The sequence below is a fragment of the Ptychodera flava genome, chromosome 19 (assembly GCF_041260155.1).
Source record: "Ptychodera flava strain L36383 chromosome 19, AS_Pfla_20210202, whole genome shotgun sequence".
In the NCBI taxonomy this organism is placed as follows: Eukaryota; Metazoa; Hemichordata; class Enteropneusta; family Ptychoderidae; genus Ptychodera; species Ptychodera flava.
Genome location: NC_091946.1, coordinates 23,008,512 through 23,029,249, shown reverse-complemented (window position 1 = coordinate 23,029,249; position 20,738 = coordinate 23,008,512). Strand labels below are relative to the sequence as shown.

Below are 20,738 nucleotides of genomic sequence, written 5' to 3'. Positions count from 1 at the left end.
GTCTTTGTATAATTTGATGAATGAAATGTTTAGGGTGATATGTCCATATTACACTCATATTTGGCAACAAAGCACCCATGTGTGTATCGGCACGACCTACGTCATCTCTGATGGCTATGGATCTTTCATAAAGTCCATTTTCCTATTTCACTTTATCCTTCTGTGTACTGGGAGGTTACAAAACTATCCACCACCCGACTAGTAACAGACAGTGAAGACTGTCAAAAGCCAGAATCTTACCTCCATGAAAGCTTTATAACTTCTCTTGGTTTTCTCCACCAGTCCATCAATCAGTGTACTCCTGGCCACATCAACTTTAGGCTGGATGGCGTACTCTTCATTACACAGATACTCTATCGTCTTGGCGCATGCATCAAGTACCTACATGGTGCACAAACACAGTAAACCATACTCAGCCATTCAAAACTAACTATCTTATCAAAAGCTATGCACAGATTTGGCTAGCCCTGCGTACGATGCTGTGTGTTCCGCTACAGCTAATAGCCCCGCTCACCACAGCCCTGCAAAGACCCATACGTAGAGTTGGTGACTTCAAATCCATTTTTGGACTTGACGTAAAAAGCCAAATTACTGCCGAAATTCAGCGTTCTTGGGCCCAAGTCGTATCCCTGCCTACCTCAGCTACTCGATCGCTTCCAAAAATGCCAGTCTTTTATTCTTTTTTCGTAAATAACCGTCGATGTCGGCAACTCTCTCGCTAGCCTGCGTACGTACGCAGTGTACGCTGTGCATTCCCTGTGTGCGTTCCTAACACACAGCGTACACTGCGTACGTACGCAGGGCTAGCTAGAGAGTTGCCGACATCGACGGTTATTTACGAAAAAAGAACAAAAGACTGGCATTTTAGGAAGCGATCGAGTAGCTGAGGTAGGCAGGGATACGACTTGGGCCCAAGAACGCTGAATTTCGGCAGTAATTTGGCTTTTTACGTCAAGTCCAAAAATGGATTTGAAGTCACCAACTCTACGTACGGGTCTTTGCAGGGCTGTGGTGAGCGGGGCTATTAGCTGTGCGGAACACACAGCATCGTACGCAGGGCTAAGATTTGGCTTGATAGTCTTAAAATTTCACTTCAAATTCTTTTCACATTGAACTTTCATGTATCTGTCTCCCTACGATGGATGCCATTTTGAAGAATTTTTTTCTCAATCTTACATTTGCCTTCCAGCTTAAAGATGAATATTCCAGTGTTTAAATACAACCAAAAATAAACACAACTGGCACTTGGAACAGCTCACTGCATTCCCACTAACCTCTGATTCGGTATGTTTCTCAACGATTTCTTTCATGTGCTTCAGCAGAGTGTCGAGATGTTTCTCCAGTCGACTTGTAGTGTAGATTTCCACATCAAAGTGTTGTGGGATCTCCAGCAAGTTGGCCAACTTCTCTGCGTCCACAATGTACTGCAAAATGAAGTCAAGAAAGCCATGTAGAAACAGCTGTTGCTATGCTGGACATTTCAGATGGTGTATGCAATGCCCTAAATATAGACAATGATGGATTATTTTATTTTCATAGTGTGAACACTGCAACAGAGATCAGCATGAATAGAATACATGTTTCAGTTTTTATGAGATTGATGCTCTTCAAATGCCAGGATTAATACATTGCAAATTCGAACTTTGATGGCTTTCATTTCTGGTTAAAGTTCAACAATCAGAGCAAAAGCAGAGGAAAAGTAGGGATGACCCTTATCTTGCCAAGTTCATATTTCACGACCCCGTCAAGTTGATTAAAACCAGTTGGAAGCAGGACATGTCCAATATGGTGAATTTTAACAAAGTATTTCATAGTTCAATATGGTGAATTTTAACAAAGTATTTCATAGTTCAATATGGTGAATTTTAACAAAGTATTTCATAGTTCAATATGGTGAATTTTAACAAAGTATTTCACAGTTGAAGGCCATTGAAAGTATAGAGACTGTAAACATGAGTTTTATGAACTAAAGCTGCTTTTAATAGACTAAGCCAAGTGGTTGAAAATTCATATGATCTGGCTAAATACGTGAAATTTTACTGACTTGGCAATTGGGGAAATTATACCATTTGACACGAAAAGGGTTAAATGAGATTGTACACTAAAACCATCATATTTGTCTTTCTCACTTCCAGGTTTCATCAGATAATTTTGCTATACATCTGAAGAATCTTGATTGAATCTTGTCTAGCCCACTTCTTTGTAGCCTCCCAGGTATGTTTAAAGACGGTTTGCTGCATCTGTGCAGTAGCACTGACACCAGTCCTTTGTGTAAAGTTTCAAGATGTAATCCAAATGGCCAAACTGCCAAAAGCCTGCCGTTACAACAGACATGATGTGAGCATCTTTAGTATGTGGCACACCAGGATTACTATAGGTCCTTCATCTATAGTATGTATATAGATCTACTGCTAAATGAGGCTATCACACAAGTTGAGCAACATCCTCTTGATGTTTATTGCGAACGTCAAAATGAACCGGAGACCAACTTTGATAAGCCCCTATCAATTTCCCTCGCAATCTTCCAATACCCCTTTGAAAACACCGAGGTACTTTGGTCAGTAAACCATACACTGTGCCAGCTGTGCTATCTCCATTCGATCTCCCTATGCAAGCTTCTGCATGGATCAAACCATTTTGCGCCAGTTTACAGCTATGGCTGTTTGATATCAGTGTATTCAACGAAGCTCATGGCACACATGTTATATACCACAAAACAATGGGACGCTGGAGTTCCTGAGACAGAATCGTTAGGAAAATGACATGTTTTTCCAGTACTTTCTTGATCCTTTGACCCTGCCCACCCCCGTCACCTAAATAGTATAGTTCATTACACAGTAACGTCCGCCATTGTTTATTTTCATTCACGGACCACGATGTTAGTTTTCATTCTCTGGACATGAAGTTTCTTAGTTTGAAGCAATTATCCTTTCATCTGTGAAGAGTTTTTACTGGTGACTATTACAATTTTCACTGCTATGTTGTTTTCACAAGATGCAGACTGCTTTTCCGTGCAGTCAATCATCGACAGTTTCTCTACTCTCTATGTAGTCCATGGCATGAGTCAATAAATGCCAGTTCACAGTGAACTATGCTGTTGATCGGCACATGACGTCCTCATGTCAAGTTTTAGGATTTTTTTGATGCTGAAATTTCACCAAAATGCCATTTCTGTATCCAGAGATTGTGTAATCAGTTTGATTTAAAACAGCGATATAAAACACAGTGTCAGTTAATCTCTGAAATTTTGGCTGAGTTTTGCTGTCTTATCTATGGTTGTCGATCAGTATGTGCACTGCATTAGGTCCAGTATAGAGAGACCCAGATGTAATCAGTGTATGCCAGTTCATAAAATCGTGAGAATATTTTTGTCTCTGTCGACGTCAATTTGCCTTACAATGGATTTTTGGGCAAGAAAGACCATCATAGAAAAATGGTGACAGGCGTTTCCCAAACCAGTATCGCCACAGAAATGCATTGCATGCTCAGCACTGTCACAGTCCCTCCACAAAGGAGGGACTGTGGCACTGTGAACGATGTCATAATGAAATACTGGAGAACTGGGCATTTCCACGAGTATAAGTTCACCGGCCAGCCGAGAGTCAAATCAGGGCCTCACTCAGTACAACGACATTGTCTGTCACACGATATACCAACTGGCTGTATCTCAGTCGTTCCGAGTGAATGTTTCTAATTTTACCGTGGAACTCAACTAGTACTTGAAACATTGCTATTGCCTATCCATGTGCTCTCACACTGACATTTGTTTACTTTGCAAGCTCATGGAATTTACTATTCAAGTTTGGGTAAAGTATGTCATGTGACATGACTGCATATGGGAAATACTTCACGATAACAGGATCAACACACGTAACAATGCAAAACAGGTTCTGTGAAAAATCGAGTTTGAAATTAATATTACAATTAAAGGTCTTAAAATCGCATGCTTTATTTATTTCTTGTCAACCACTTTGGGCTTCAAAATGGTTTCTTCTGGAAAGGGAGCCAGAAATAGAAGGGAGATCGATGGCAGTAACACAGCAGGCGCCTTGTATGTTATTGGCTGTTTATCAGCAACACTAACCAAAGTACATCGGTGTTTTCCAAGGGATATTGGAAGATTGCGAGGGAAATTGATAGGGGCTTATCAAAGTTGATCTCCGGTTCATTTTGACGTTCGCAGTCACATAGCCATGGGAAAACGAAATGATTGAATGACAACTAGGGGGCCCAAGGGTGTGTATATGTTCCATTTGTTCACCTTACCTTGGCAAGAAGCTCTGGGAGTTTTGTGATGAAGTGTTCGGACAATTTCATCTTGTCGTCCATCACGGCTTTCTTCTCTTTACTTGTTAAGATTTGCTGCGTGGTGAGCAAAAAGAAAAGATCAGATTTCATGTTTCCATTTCTGAGTGAACCTTTTACCCTAGGTGCAGTTTTTAATTCAAGCCTATACCCCATTGACAGCGCCCTCTAACTTACAAGACTTCTGAACTTTTATACAGTTTACAAATTTCTGAGTCATCAGTAAACTGTATGTGATAATAAATGTTTCTTGAGTCAAAGAATATATTTTTGAGTCAGGGGCATTTGTTTGGAGAAAAAATATTCTGATAATTTTGTTTCCTAAGTGCAGAATAATGCGACAGCCAAAATCACCTTTCTACCACAGTTCTCTATTCTCATGTACAAGTCATGTCTCATGATGATAAAATAGTTCCACATTTTCCCTCCAGATGTCCTATCTGAAATGTGAAGGACGCATAGTCTTCTACACACTTATGCCACAGATATCACATGATGGCATAACCAACCTGTGTCTACAAACGCATAAAGAAATACACATATTTCTATGCACGTTTGTACATATGGTTTTGTTTGTACCATGGTGTATTTGATTTCTGTGTTTAACCAACTGCTGAATGTGGATTTTCTGTGATCCTTTAAAAGAATGAAGTCACTCAGTTTTGAGCTTTTTTCGTGAATTTTGTTTGATATGAAAAGTAGTTTGTGTTGTTTGACTTCTTGAAACATGCAGAAATACTGGTCAACTGTGCACAACCTCAACTCTGCTTGCAGCAAGACAAGATAAAACATTCAGCGAAACATTTTACAATCTGTATAAAGAAATTCAACTTCAAAAATTTAAGTGTACAACTCTCACTATGCATGGCTGAAAATAGACTATAACATGAACTTTGAACCAAATCCAGGCTCTTGTAATGAAATCTTCATTAGCAGTGCTTTTTAAATAGATAAGGATAACAGCTTTCCCTTACATTGTGGCAATGTTTATTTGTTTAGAGGTCATAAACAAATAATGTTTGCATCCAGCAAAGGGGTAATTTTTGAAATTTTGGCATTTTGTACCCTGAATGACTTTATCCAAGTATTCTATATTTCCTCGTTATCACAAAAAGTAAAGAAAAAGTGACTTTGTCCCTTTACAAAATATATTTGGGTCAAACAGCGATGGCAAGAGAATGAGATACATACCTTCTTGGCAGATCCTCTCCCTACAGGTGGGTGACCATGGGCAGCTTGTCTGACGGCACTTACCATTACCTCTATCAACGCCGTCTCCTGCCGGTCATCCAAAGCTGTAGAGATAATGTCATTGCAATTACAGTATGTGGTTTTCGTGATTGCTAACACCTCTGATGTGCCATCTCAGGGCTGTCAATGTTTTTCAGAATAGAAGGGTACAAGTGAAAGAACAGGAGGGTACAGCATTGTGCGGAGCGAAGCGGAGGAAGGCGTGCGCGCAAGCGCACGCGGGGGGAGGCCAGGGGGGGGGTGCCCCCCCTCCTGAAGCTGAAGCTTTTCTAATTATTCATCTTCAATTGGTGGCCTGTGGTGGCACTTTTGAGGGCAATTTACTGTCAAGTTTATTATAACTGAAGTATAAAACTAACATGAAATTGAATCTTGTGAAATAAATTATGGAAGACAAACAGTATTACAGAGTTTATTGTTTATTGATACACCAGGTTATTATTATTATTTGCCTACAAATTGTGTTGAATTACAACCTGCTTAATAAAGATCATAATCTGAACCATAATCAGAATCACTGGAGTACTCATCTAAGCCCAAGGCTTGTATCGGTATAGCAGTACCAGCTGACAATACCTCAATATTGTGTGATTCTCAGGCTGATGAAACAGTAGCTTCAGCAGAAACCACATCTGCAAAAACTATTTCTTCAGATCACGGTCCCTCCACAAAAGACCGTGTTCAGATGTAGCTTTAGAAACTACACCTGCAGAAACTATTTCTTAAGAAACAACATCTGCAGAAAGTAATTCAATAATTGTAATACGTTCCATTCAAAAACAGCTAATCGTATTAGAATCTAAAAAAAATCTTGTCCCCACTGTAAAACTGATGTCATAACGTCACGACAAAAAATTCCGATCTGCGTCTGGTTGATACTGATGTAATTTTATTTTGTCTGTTTCAAGACCTCTCCTCAGAGTTACCGGCTATGAATTTCCAGTGTGAAAATTTACAAATGTAATGGGGTAAATACGAGACCATTACCAGAGACAATTTGAGTAGACGCTACGTCATCCAAACAATTACAATACTCAAGTTTACATCCACTAATGAAATTGCGTGCCTTCGTTGTCCGTCGGCCTCTCAGTTGACAAGATTGAGAGTATGTTGATTTATTTACGTAGTAAATCCTTGCGCGTGAAAGTTAACGATCAAATATTTTCTCCTGATGACTATCATAGTAATTAGTATCTATTCTGATATCCCTCACAATAGTCAGAGTTTTGTCGAAACCCACGCCTGCCAAGAGGGTAGGCTCACTACATGCATGTTATCCATATCCAAAACATGGTTTACCGCCGCGCCGCACGTACGTGCAAGATACCGCGAAAGTATATAGTCAAGCTTAGCTAAATTTTGTGATTGCCCTAAACATTAAAAAATGTTGGTCTTGGTAAATGATTTTGAAGGATCGGAATACCGATATTTGCTTTTGAGGAAAGATTTCGGATGTCGGAAAATATTTATCAAACTTCAATACTCGGGCCTTCGAAACAATCACAGTACACAGCATGTACTACCTACCGTATGAATACATTTCATAGAACGGCGGCTTGGTGCAAACAAATTCAGTGGTAGTCAAAACTCACTAAAAATTATGTCAATCCCCACAAAGTTTGTTTTGCGTTGAGTAAACGATTCTTACTCATTGTAAAGAGTGTTCACGATCTGCAAACGGGAAAACAAATAAAAAATTCCAGTCGCTAAATACACGTAATGCTATGGCATTTTGCTCAGACGCGGCGTGAAATCTACATTGCATGCTATACCATTGATGGATTGAAACCCCGATCACTGAAATTCCTCAGGAAAATAAAATGATTTACAATATTGACATTACTTTTATATCCAGAGCTAGTGTGAGCCTCTCGGGGTCTTTTCTGGACCCATAAATCCAACGAGGCTGTCGACTTTCGTAGCCATATCGATCGTGTACGTCCGAAAACCAATCAGAACACGTAAAGCTTTTGACAGTACCGATTAAAACCAATCAGAAATCGGCTACCAACGAGCCTTAGGGGCTGCGCCTCTGTAGCACAGCGCAGCCAACGGTAGAATTTGGACAGGAAAGAATTCATAACAGTGTGTAAAGATCATTATTGCAGGCCTTGAATAGGGAAAACAGGCGGCGGCAAGACCTGTGTCAGACGGCGATTTGCCGCCGGTGACCGGCTATAATTGACAGCCCTGCCATCTTATTGTACAGATCTTAGGGTCATTTCAATCAGTGAGAAGTTTCATTTTTGTTCAGGAATGGTGTGCAAAATTTGAAATTTACTTGTGTCCCGTGTTCACGAAAACAGAAACTTAACACTTTATGATTACGAACATACATAAATTAGCATCAAAATTGGGGCCATCAAAAAAAAATCCCCTGTACATTTATGTAACATAGTGTTTTGAAGTCTGTTGCATGATAGGTTGGGTTTAATCAATCAGGACATGACAAACATGTTAAATATTGCTGGTAATATCTTTGTTCCCTTTCCTCAACAGTGTTTTCAATTTTAAGGGTTTATTTCATATTTCACCATCAGGTCAAGTTGGTTAAAACTTGTGAAGCAAAACATGTCCCATATGGTGCATTTTAACAAAGACTTGAAGATTTGAAGGTAAACATGATTTTTACGGACTAAAGCTGCTATAACATACCAAGCCACGTGGGTGAAAATACAGATGGTTTTGGCTCAATACCGCTTTTTACTGACTTGGCAGATGGGGAAGTGATACTGTCTGGCAGGTAAAGGGTTAATACACCTGACATTTAATACCACTTGTACTTTTTGTGTATGAGCACAATAATATAATTATTTAGAGTTTAACAGAGAATAGTCAGCAACAGATAAGTAAACAACAGTTCCTATTCACCCAAAGTTTCCCAACACATAGGTACAAGCATATTACTGGAAATAATGTGACAACAAACTCATGCATTCCACAGAGATCAATCAGGATGTCACACCTTGAGATCAGAATTCTACAATTCTTGATCTCTGCATCCTGCGATAACAAAGATTTGAAAACTCCATAAAGAAGAATAGCATCTGCAGTCAAACATTCTCTATTTCACTCGATTCTGATTCAAATTCTCCGCTTACCGTCTTCACCTCTGCCTGGCTCTTCCAGTAACAATTCCGTCATACAGTCCCAGTCTTTCACCATCTCGTTGATATCCCACAATGCATCAACCAAATACGCTGCATGTTCATGGAGCTATATCAAACCAATGGTACAAAAATCATTTCAGAACAACCATTGTGGTTGTCAGTCTGCAACTTCATAATGGTACTCAACACCCCTATGTCTAAAATGGTATGGCCAGCTGATTTTTTGTTTGAAGGCAACACAATTGTAAGGTTCATTCAAACAGGACTATCAAGGCATAAAAAGCAACAACAATGGTTACTTTTTGTTTATCCAGACAACATACCTCACTTTCAATGAAAAACTGTACCATGTCCTTTATGAGAGGAGCGTTAGGACTGCGCCTCTTGTTGCTACGGTGACTGGCTTGTACATCATCACGCTTGAAGAGGCATTCATTCAAGAACTCTCCAGCTGCCTGGGCCACATTGCGATGGGAAGAATACACCAGCTGGTAGACATTCTCTCGGTCTTCCGTGGACAAGATTTCTTCATTGAATCTGTGAAATGAATCCCATTCATTTAATATGCTTGAGTTTTTACATTTTACCATTTCAAAACCTGACTACTTCCGGTCAATGATTTTCTCTTCATTATTTTCATCATTTTCTTCATTATTTTATTTTCATTTGAATGAAAATTTTTCTCACATTTTCAGATTTTATGATTTACTTGACCTGAGCGCAGTGCATAATAATTTGACCAAATCAGCATACTGAGTGACATTTGAATGGCAAAATAATTCTGCAATCTGTTGAACAACTTATTTAGATTTGAATCCAAACCAAGGAATACTTGTAATCCATCTGTTTTGACAAAGGATACATTTGAAAAAAAAAATTCCGATTGAAATTATTGATACATACTTAAAGATAAGTGTTACGACTTTGATAGCTTGCACGGCAACATCCACTTCCTTGTCCAGTGTCATGGAGACAATACGATCCTTGAATCTGTTGGTGAAAAGCTCCAGCTTGGGGGCCAGTTCAGGATTGGAGTAGAGAGGAATCAGCGCAAACAAACACTTCTGTCTCACTTCACCAACCTGATGATAGAACAAAATTAATAACTTAAATAATCTTGACTGGATGGGAAGCCTTTGGTATGGATTTGTACTTGCTGAAGAATACTGTAATTGTGTGAAGGACTGCATATTTTTGACGAAAATGGACAGACAGACGGACAAACACACACACATACACACATATACAGAACTCTACATAGATACATAAATACATGCATAAACTACTATTTTCATAAGTATAAAACCAGCTTACATTCCCACCACAAATTGTTTTGTACAGTCAGCTTTGGTATCAACACTGTACTCCAGGTGATCTAGAACCTCACATGCATGCACATATGTACATACCATATACATACATACATACATACATACATACATACCTATATATATACACACATACATACATACATACACACATACATACATACATACACACACACATACATACATAAATACATACACACACCACCCACACACACACACACACACACACACATACATACATCACATTCATGCATGAATACATACATACATACATATATATCCATATTACATGCATACATAAATTTACATACATACATAAATACATGCATACATACACATCACAGACAGTAAACAGACTTATTTCATTCTTGTCCAGTGAAATTGAAGCCTCACCTTGTCATGCAGAGTCCAGCCAACATACTTCAGATAACTGTCACTCAGGAAAGTCTCACTGTAATTTTTCATCCAGATGCCAATTTCACCGAGACAGATAGCTCGGATTTCCGGCTGTGTATCTCTGTCATCGACAAAATAAAAGCATACCACAGTCACACAAGGAAATTATGGACTATGAAAATATGAAAATAGCAATTTGTTGCACAAACAAAACTACAGAAAGCACTGCTTACAGTTTGATACTTTCTGTCGATCAAATCAAAGTGAAGAGACACACGTCACATTGGAGGAATTACAGGTGACTGCCTTCAGATTGTTTTTGTGAGTTGAAATCAGAATTATAACATTATTCTTATTAGAAATCACAACATCCTATAAATATGACACAGACTGGTAAATGGATCCATGTTAACATTGTCTGAATTGTACCAATGTATTACCTGTATCGATGAACAAAAACTCCTTTGAAGATATTATTCATCATCTGGTTGACCTCTTCCATGTTTTCCTGAAGTTCCTTCCTCTTTGCCAGCAGCATTTCCAGACGTTCTGCTGCCCTCTTGGGCATTTGCTTGGCTTTCTCTGCGTCGTACTGTCTCTGGGTGTTGTCCTGACTGACGCTGAGGTTCAGGGCTACGTTTACCAGAGCCGTCATCAATTTCATTGCTGGCGAGGGGGAGGAGACAAATAAGATAGGAGTGGTAGGTTTGTTAGAGGTCGAAAAATGAGATTTATGCAGTCAAGAAACATGATGATCTGGTTGTGGACATGTTTCCATGACAACATTATTAAATCCGACAACTTACAAATGTTTTGAAAAATACTGTAGCGATGTAATATGATGAAACTCTTCCATCAGATCACCTGTATCTGGGATGTATACATCATTTTCCACAATCATCTTTTGTTTTGGTTGGTGCGTGTCAAGAGTGGTACTAATCATCAGTGTCCTAGGGGGTCAGAGTTTACAATTACCAGACTGAATTTGGTCAGAAGTGTGCTTAATTTCTATGAATTTGGAGATCAAACTATCGTCAACTAGTTCCATTTGTTTTGATATGTCATGCTCATCAACAGCCTGAATATTGATGCGTTTGAAATAGCAAAATTACCTGAACTATTGCTATCTATTTTTGAACTCCAATTTCTCAGTTTAACCCTTTTCCTGCCGAGCGCCCTTGTCCGTTATTCTCCCAAGTCAGTAGAAAACCGCCCCATAATATGTGCCTGCAAAAGATTGGCTCTCCTGCATGTTATCCTGCCAGGCATTTTGGCAGAAATCGCCCATTTTCAGGGTAGTTTTAGCCGTACTTATACGTGTTAGACTTCGATAATTTCTACATGCCCGTAGACAGGGGAAGGAGCTCAAGGGTTGCTGCAGAAAAAAATTGAGGTCACCGGCTTTGTTTGCCCCTGGGAGTGCGTCATTTTATTGCCGTTTCATGTTTATTTTTTCGGAAATAAACTCCTTCAGTATTACGTACGTCCGCTAGGCACAAACATCACCTCACTCGTCTGTTAGTCAGAGACCCTGAGGGTCGTGCTAGGGGTGCAGCAGCACCGTCAAACCTGTCCTGTTTCCCCAGGGTAGGGTCAATTGAATACGTACCTCCAACGACTTGGCAGTGTAGCACAAAAACTATGTTTTGCCGTTGTATTAACGACATGGCTGAGCCATTGAAGCACAGCTTTACGTAGTTTTGCCAGCTCAGTTGGGAGTTGGCTTACGAGTGTTACCGTTCATTACTGACTTAATCGAGTGGTCCTCAGTCAGGTACGGGTTTGTACCGACATGGCTTGGGCTGCAGCTAACCAGTGATAACCAGTCACTACCCCCAAGTCTTCAGTTCACTTTTGCGATGCACGGGTGCAACGCAATATGCTTCCATTGTTCTAGCCATCGACGTGTCCACATGCTGGCAGCCATATTGTACTGCTAGCTGGTTTGCATAACAAAAGCAGTCCCTGCTAAATGCAGGCGGTATCCCCGTACATGTAGCATATTGACCTCATGTCACCTTTTGAATTCTCTGTACGCAAACAGCGTACGTAGTTACCAATGCGTCGGCAAGAGGATACGTTTGCCTGCAAACCAGAGCCAATACTTCGGACGATGGAATAAATAAAAATCCAAAGCTACGTCCATTGAATGGCATGGCCAAGGCGGTGAAGGACGTTGCCTGGCTTGAACTTGCAGAGCTGAAGCCCAGCTTAGTACGTCGGACACCAGTTTGTAATGGTATTTCCGAGTCGTTCATATCCGTTCCATCGGAGGAACAAGTCGAGCCGTCCCGTCAAAAATACGTTCTCATTTTCAGTCACGCACACTGAATAAGTGACTTTCGTCTCGCACCATCGGCATATCTGCCAAGTCGTTTGCAAGAGGTAGCCTTCTAGATTAGCATTGCCGAGTTGGTCAAGTTCGGCAGCAATCTCTATAGTGCCAGGCAGCCAAGTACGTCCAACTCCGCCAGAAAACGTCACCATGCTATCCTGCCAAGTCCGCTAAAAAGCGGTAAAAAAAAACCAGCCCCCCTCGGGTGTGGGGGACTGGCGGACAGGTTTCTGCACCTTTCCCTGTCTATCGACTCCGCGAACCCATTTCGAGGGGAAAAGGCGTTCCTTGTCAGAAAACCTCTCCTTGGATGACCCCTAAACGCACAGGGGATAGCAAAACGTAGTGCCGTCGACTTAGCAGGAAAGGGGGTACCCAAAAAGGGCCCGATTTCCACCGCGTTGGGAGAATAACGGTCACCAGTGCTTAGATTCCAGCTACACCGAATTTCAAGCGGATTTTCACAGACTTGGCAGGAAAAGGGTTAAAGGATTTCAGTAGCTCAAAGGAGACTTTCTACAAAACTCAATCCAGTCCAAAAAAAGAAAGAACTAAAATACTGTTAGAATATCACTACAAAGTGCAGTGATATGCAGCAATTTGAAAGGTTGATCTACTCCAAGACGTTGTATTATTCATGCACCTGGTGAACACCCGGTTTGAAAACACTGACCAATCAGAGACAACTTTGTGAGATCATTGCATGCTGGCCATAACATGTAATTCCCGAGAAAACTCTGACATAGTTTCCACTTACCTGCCAGTGTACTTGTGTGTCTGAAGGCCCTGACCTGTGAGTCACTCAGGCCAGTCAACAATGAGATGACGTTGTCCATTAGGTATTGATCATACAGGATACTGTACTGACACTGGCGTACCAGCAGCTGTACAAACTCACAGAAGTTGTTCTTGAATTTCCTGAACGCAGGGCCTGTCTGGATCAGCGGGTAGTCACCACTCTCCTAGGGTTGGGAAGAAGGGACAGGGAATTGTTGGGTGGCGTAAATTTGTCAAATATTTGTGCTGTTTTAAAAGTAAGATTTGATGATTATTCTTATGATAATCTCTGTGTTAAGGTAGAACGCACCTCGGGGACAGACATTCGTACTCTCAAACTTTTACAATTCTCTTCTGATATACCACATGTGGGGGTTAATTTTAAAGCTCTTGGTGAAAGAAAACTTTTCACTGGCTTAGTTTTTCGAAATTTGAAATGTTTTATTTTCTCCATAGAGTTAATACAGGGATGGCGGCCATTTTGAATTTCTAATATCGGTAAGTCTTTGGTAATTTGTTTCTCTAGTACCAAAATTTGCATGGTGACCCCCTATTTTTTTTCTTGATTTTGAAAGAGAATGATTGAAAGATTCCTTGAGGAAAGTTAGAGCAAAAGTTTAAGTCTTTCACTTTCGTTGAATTTAGATGCTGTCTAGAAGGTACATATACTTTGACATATTATTTTTACATAAATCAATTAGCGACCTTCTTGATTGTCAACCGATTTTCAATTTACATAATGCTTGGTTATCAACTAGACAAAAAATAACATCTTATTAACCCGGTGGTATAGTATTTTTTCCACAGCGGGCAACTGGGAATTCCCCCTACTTAAACAAAATCCCCCTGAAAATAAAGACAAATGCGCCCGTGTCCCCCTCTACAATGAGATTCTTGAGATATTGATATATGTAGAGTATTGATAGTGGCATTCCATTACTGCTTATGGTGTAACACCACGTAGTTGATTTAACCAGCTAGATGCCCAGCCGCAGTAAAGTTATACAACTAGCTTCCAATCTGCAGAAAGACTGTCACAGGATGAATGGGAGAGATATATTGCAAATATTACCGCCATTGTAATAAGGTTATCCCTGTCACGTCCTGAACCTAGAGCCAGGGGTAAACAACTAAAGTGGAAAACAAAAAGGGACATGAGTGGACCAAAGATATCTGATGTCGCTAAATGCCGATTGTACCTCATCAAACTCTTCTGTCATTTTCCTGATGATATCACTGTAGTCCATGTTGCCAGACACGTACATCTCTGGTGTAACCAGGCCTTTGCAGCCAGAACACTGCATGAAGTAGTTGATCAGATCGATGACGGCGGCGTCCCTGTCATTCTTGTAGGATTCAATCCACTCATCAACCACAGACTAATAGTGGAAAAAAAAGTTGTAGATTTTTTGTCTAACACAGGCATTTACTGAGAGAAAGATGTGTATAGATAATTTAGCTTCATAATCCTATAGTTGGAGTAACGTTGTAGTTCATATCTTCAAACTTACAGTACTTATTCTCTCTTCAACAAACTTTCACAAGGTCAATTTCAATAATTTTCACAGGTTTTCTGTTTACATGTTTGTGTATTTCACAGCTTACAAATCAACTGTGAGATCAGGGCAATTTCATTTCAGAACTGCTCTCTGTTCTGCAAATTTTGCTTCCAAAGGCTACCACACATATTCAACTAGAGAATGAGTGGAAATTACTTTGTTTATCATGTAATAGTGTCTTTTGAGGTTGTTAAATTTTGAGAATCTCATTAATAATCTCATCAATATTCTTGCTCAGTAAACCAACTTCAATATTATAGTCTGCTTCCTAGATGACAAAGTAATTGGTACATTGAAAAAACTTTTACTTATGCGAAGATAACTTCTTTCACCCAGCTCAAATAACTGAAAGCACGGTACACCCATGGTGGTGAAATAATTACAAGTCTCACCTGTAATGCACCTTTGCCTTGTTTTACAATTTCAAAGAGTGTGACAGGCTCTGCACCATTCTGCTGTTCCAATTCTTGCTGAAGTTTTCCTTTGCCTTTACCTCGTTTGCCCTTCTTACCCTAAAACATTTAATATCAAAAGGATACAATCACGAACAAGGCAACATAAGTGCTAAAAATACACACACTACTGTGTTAACACTGTCACATTGGCACTCCTCTCAATGCAAAACCTGTGTGGCATTCCAAAATTACTGCAAAACATGTGAAGATCAGTGAGCAGATTAATAAAAGCCAGTGTTCTGTCCTATCTACAATGCGTAGAAATATCGTTAGCTTTGCTTAAATACAATGATCACTCTTGCAAAGAGGCTGAGAGCAGCACGTGTACAGTGGTCGTGTGGCAAAACACTTGAAATCCTGTATTAATAGATCACAAAAACCAACAGTTCAATTTGAAAATTTGTAAGAATACACTTTAAGTACATCTGTGACGTTTGAAAGAAATATATTTTCAGTAACAGTACTCTCATGAATATTCATGTTATGCAAATACACTGATTCAGACATTTCACTTTCTGTAATTTCTGTAGCATCACATCACAAACATCATTCCTCCTCATAAAGTATTTGAATAAACTTTCTTTTAACCTACCCCGCCACCTTTTCCAGACTTTTTCTTAGCCTTGGCATGTTCCTCAGTGTCGCTCTCTTCAACACCTGAGTGGTGTTCTGGAGGTCTGGTTACAAAGAAATGAAATAAAAAAATCCAATTGATAAATGTAATAAGTATGAAATTATTCTATCCAATTGGATCATATCCGATGGTTCCAAGGTCTGTGAATCTTTTCTTTGCAAAGAATAACACTTACCATGATTATGCTGGACCAGTTGACAAGTGATTGCAAAAGTACGATAAGGCCAAAAAAAAAAATTGTGCTGTTCCGATTACATGGTTTTCAAAAATAGGGTAGGTAGGTAGGGAAATTTTTTTTTTTTCATTTTCTTTTTATTTCTCAATGTGCATTTTGTATGCTTTCAAACAAACTACCAGTGAACAATTTCCTCATGAAATGCACTCAAATTGAATACCAATTTATTAAAATAAAATATTCATCAGTAGAATTGAAGAGTGTGGTTTATTAGACTGCCACGGAAATTGATATGGCTAAATTACAATTCTTTGACAGGAAAGTGAACTGTTTATCCACAGGTAAGTCTGACTTGTAAGAACTGACACAACACAATATTTACTGTCATCAATGCAGTCTTTCATCTAGGATACTATACCAGGGGGGATTGGTCCCCCCTCTCCTGGAATTTTTCAGGGGGATTTTAAAATTTTGGGGGGATTTAACTGAAACATTTAAGGACATCTTATGTAAGTTTTAATGTTGCAGTGATGTCACTTGTGATATACCGGTACATACTACAAGCCATAAATCACTTGCTTACACAATCCAAGCTGCTGGCTCCAAATACCATCCTCTATAAGATTTTGTCAAAAGTCAACAAATTTGGGTGTCACTGTTGTGAATGTATAGGGCTTCCAAGAGTGGCGGACGGCTCATTAATATTCATAAGCTTTAATATCCCTAAAAATTGTAGCATATTCCCTCATGCTTAAATATTCTGTATGTTTGTTTGCACATATTCTGAAAGTTTGCTTTCATAGGGCTTCATGTACATTCAACCATCAAAATTAACAACAGCCAGCCATTCCAATTGTACCTTCAAGGGATTTTTTCATTTTTTACTGAACTGTCTGCACTACACAAGCCAAGAAAATTGTAGTTATAAAAGAATGTTTTGTAGCTTCTGAAAAAAATAATGTGCTTGTTTGTCACGTTTTTACTGTGCGTATATCATCCCTCACTACTGTAAGTTTGGATCAACCTTGCCCTTTGCAAACCAGTGAGCTGTGTTTTTGTAGTGACCTAGCTGGTCTTGTAGTTTTGTGGGCAGACTCAGTAGAGCTAAAACGAACAACTTAGAGGGTCAGATCCCTTGTTTTGACTTGAATGCGGAGTTGAGTATTTCTTGATGTCAGATTTGCTCCAGTTGCTTTTTTTAGTCACTTTAGAATGGAGAAAATAACAAACAGAAAGGTTGGTTGTCACCGACAGTTAATTTTAGGGTTTATTTGATCTTAAAAATGAGTCAGTGTCTGTTCACTGAATTCAAAAACCAGGCCCATGTGCCCATTGACACCACAGCTTGCTTCAATGCTTATGCAGTCTGCACTGGGCATGTTTCTGTACTGGTAAAGTCCAATTTTTCGTGTCAATTTTGCTATCGGATTTATTTTCAGTGTTATGGACATTCATATGATGCACAAAACCTTCAGTTTGTCTCCTTTTCTCGATCGTGCAGAGATGATGTGACACAGAAACCTTATCGGGCTAGGGCAATGAACTTTTGTGAACGTATTCTCAACTGGCTGATAGGCTTTCATATGCAAAATCAGCGTACGGAAATTTACGCGTGGTATTGTTTCAACAACATTTTATGTAGATCAAAAAGGATCAAAATCGAACTAAAATTAGTTTCATGCGTTTCTCGTTTTTTCATATCATTATTTTTACTTCCGGGTTTACGAAGCTCTAAAAAGTCTAGGGTCGGGGGGATAAAATTGGGGTAGGTCGGGTAATCGGAACAGCACATATTTTCTATTTTGGCCTAAACAATGAGTGAAGGACTGCCCTACAAGGGCAGCAGTATTTACCTTAGTGGTCATTATAGCAACAACGAGCAGCCTTAAAGTTTAGGACATTACAGGCAGCAAATTTTAGTAGGGGTTCCCCTTGATATAACAATAAAGCCATATTATACGATGGATTAAAAAATTACTGGGGCTTCCAAGCCCTTTACTTCTATACTTTATAACAGGTAAAACTCCACTGTGAATCTCTGAATGGTTTTGCTCATCCAAGATAATGTTGTATCAAGTCCATAGTATATGTTATGTAAGTCTCGACTTGAAAACACAAATACCTTTTCCATTTCCAATTGTCGGAACCTTAAATACAATTTTGCCACCTAAAATGAGTCACCATCTCAAACTCTTGCTTTGATGAAAGGTTTGCTTTACCCACAATGCATTTCCGTACGATGTAGTTTGCCCCCCTAGCACAAGACAAAAGCTATTTAAGGTCTCAAGAATTCCTTGTCTTTGCACAAAAGTGATATTCATGATGCAATTTTTGATGATTCATAACTAAAATTAAAGATGATTCTGTTTTCATCTAAAGGCAGTATTCTGCAATTGAGAATTCATCACTTCAAGTAGAAAACCGCGCAAGCCATTGCTAAAAAAGGCAAACAGCAAAGTAGCCATCACATTAGCATGTCTTGTAACTGAACTTACGGAGCTGGAGTAGGTTCTGGTGGGAAGAAATCTGCAACGGAATCTTGAGATGTCCCTGGTTCTTCAGGGCCACCAACGGCAGCTGCAACTGCTGCAGCCGCCGCCGCCACCGCTGCCTCCTTCCCTTTCTTGCCAGTCCTTGCGGGCATCATTAGGCTTGACAATACAGCTGCAATGATACAGAACTATATTATAGTTTTGTCCATACCAATGCTTTTTGTGATGTCATCCTGCCATATGGTTACTGATTTTTCTGATTATCCAGCATTGTGGACCAAGATGTTTTCGACATATACAAATTCACTGGTATTGCCAAAACAAAAAAATAATAGCAATAGTGTACTCCATAATGGACTCAGAGGACTCAAGTAAATTTTGCACTCCATAATGTACCCAGCTTTGGCTGATACATTATGTCGTGCACAGTTTGCTTTCATCCATTATGGGCAGGGAGGGAGTAAATTATTGCTTACATATTACAACAATGTGGGAATAACTGAGGTTAGTACAAAAGAGACATCAATGATCAGCATATATTTAAAAAAAAATTAGCTCAACCTTAACCTGGAATTTTCTTTTGCGGTTGTTGCAACTGCTAATGCTATGAACAGTCAGAGGTGACTGTAATAGAATTTGAAGGCAAAGAGGGAAGATCTTAGACTTTCCATTTGAAGAATGTGTTGCTGAAATAAATTAGATTTAATTTTGATTGCATGCTCAAGGAGGGAGGACAATATTTTTATTTCTATCTAGTTTTGTAATCTTCAATGTATTTTACAAGAAACCAACACGACCTTCCCTAAAGGTCCTTCACCAAACTTTCTGAACGCCCTTCTGCTCAGTTTCAAAAATCTATTGGATGTAGGATACTTAGCACAGTTGTGTATAATTTGCAAACTTATTGTTGTACAAATGCTCTTTTGCTTGGTTGTTAACATGTAATCAGAACATTTCTGAGAAACCCCCCGAAAACAGGAACTTTTGTAATCACCTTCGGAAAAATCCTGACCAATCCTATTAAGAACTGTACATGAACAGTTGCAATAACTATACCATGACAATAAGCTTATGTTTACACCAATGGTGAATGCTAACAAATGTCCAAGGAGGTTATGGAACATGTGTTCAATTTCATTACTGAGTCAAATGGCGTTTCTCAGGTGGGTAGATAACCTTTGCCATTTGATGTGATGTTTCGAGGCAAGTTGCTCCTTCCAGTCCATCTGATATAGTCAGTACCTTAATAGCATTTACATGCACATTTTTTTCTGACCATTTGAGTCAATTTCCTTTATCACTTTTCGCTAAATATCATCCATCGTAAGCGACGTTATCGCGTTTTTTCTTTTCATCTTGTCCTTCACTTGTAATACTACACAGACAGAAGCCAGTATTATGCAAGTAGGCCGAAAGGGGGCGCTAAGCGATAGACACGAAAATAGTGATTCAACTATCATTTTTAAACAAGATCGTTCGCACTCTATTTACATCGGCTCGGCTTGTAAGGACGATGCGAGCGTGATTTCGCGTTCCAAGATCATAGCATAAAGATTTCTATCGTAAAATACATAGAAATACCGAAAAATCTGACAGCAGACTGCACAATAGCTTGCGGAGGACGCCATTTTGGATGGCAATTATCTGCTGATCAGTTTCATTGCCCGGTCTCCGTACTGTATTTACCAAACCAGGATGTATTTTCAAAAAAGGTGAGCCACAAATATTGCAAAGTCAATTTGGGGAAATAGAAATAATTACCTGACAGTTTTTCCTTAAAGTGAGATCGCTTCCCAGGGAAAGCCTTCGGTTTCAGTTTTCCCGGGAAATATGCTCTTCCGTCGCTTGTTTGAACCCTTTATTTTGGCGCCGTTCGTGACCTCGTCTGATCCGATTACTTCCGAACAAGGCCGAACAAAAC

The 20,738-nt window shown here is 39.5% G+C and overlaps 1 protein-coding gene across 2 annotated transcripts in view; it reads right to left on the bottom strand.

Moving 5' to 3' along the window:
• The window catches only part of LOC139118943 (cohesin subunit SA-2-like), a 36,839-nt gene extending 16,132 nt beyond the window's left edge, over positions 1–20,707 (bottom strand). For both annotated transcript variants that reach the window (XM_070682521.1, XM_070682522.1), the window contains exons 1-15: positions 20,579–20,707; positions 18,821–18,989; positions 16,109–16,193; positions 15,454–15,573; positions 14,702–14,881; positions 13,483–13,687; positions 10,831–11,056; positions 10,388–10,511; positions 9,570–9,748; positions 8,990–9,203; positions 8,658–8,772; positions 5,497–5,600; positions 4,267–4,362; positions 1,275–1,424; positions 241–381 (exon numbers count right to left, since the gene is read on the bottom strand). In XM_070682521.1, coding sequence (XP_070538622.1) covers positions 241–381; positions 1,275–1,424; positions 4,267–4,362; positions 5,497–5,600; positions 8,658–8,772; positions 8,990–9,203; positions 9,570–9,748; positions 10,388–10,511; positions 10,831–11,056; positions 13,483–13,687; positions 14,702–14,881; positions 15,454–15,573; positions 16,109–16,193; positions 18,821–18,972 — 2,091 coding nt within the window. In that variant the 5' untranslated portion in view covers positions 18,973–18,989; positions 20,579–20,707. The remainder of the gene's footprint in view (positions 1–240; positions 382–1,274; positions 1,425–4,266; positions 4,363–5,496; positions 5,601–8,657; positions 8,773–8,989; positions 9,204–9,569; positions 9,749–10,387; positions 10,512–10,830; positions 11,057–13,482; positions 13,688–14,701; positions 14,882–15,453; positions 15,574–16,108; positions 16,194–18,820; positions 18,990–20,578) is intronic.
• Between the last annotated feature and the right edge of the window lie 31 nt (positions 20,708–20,738).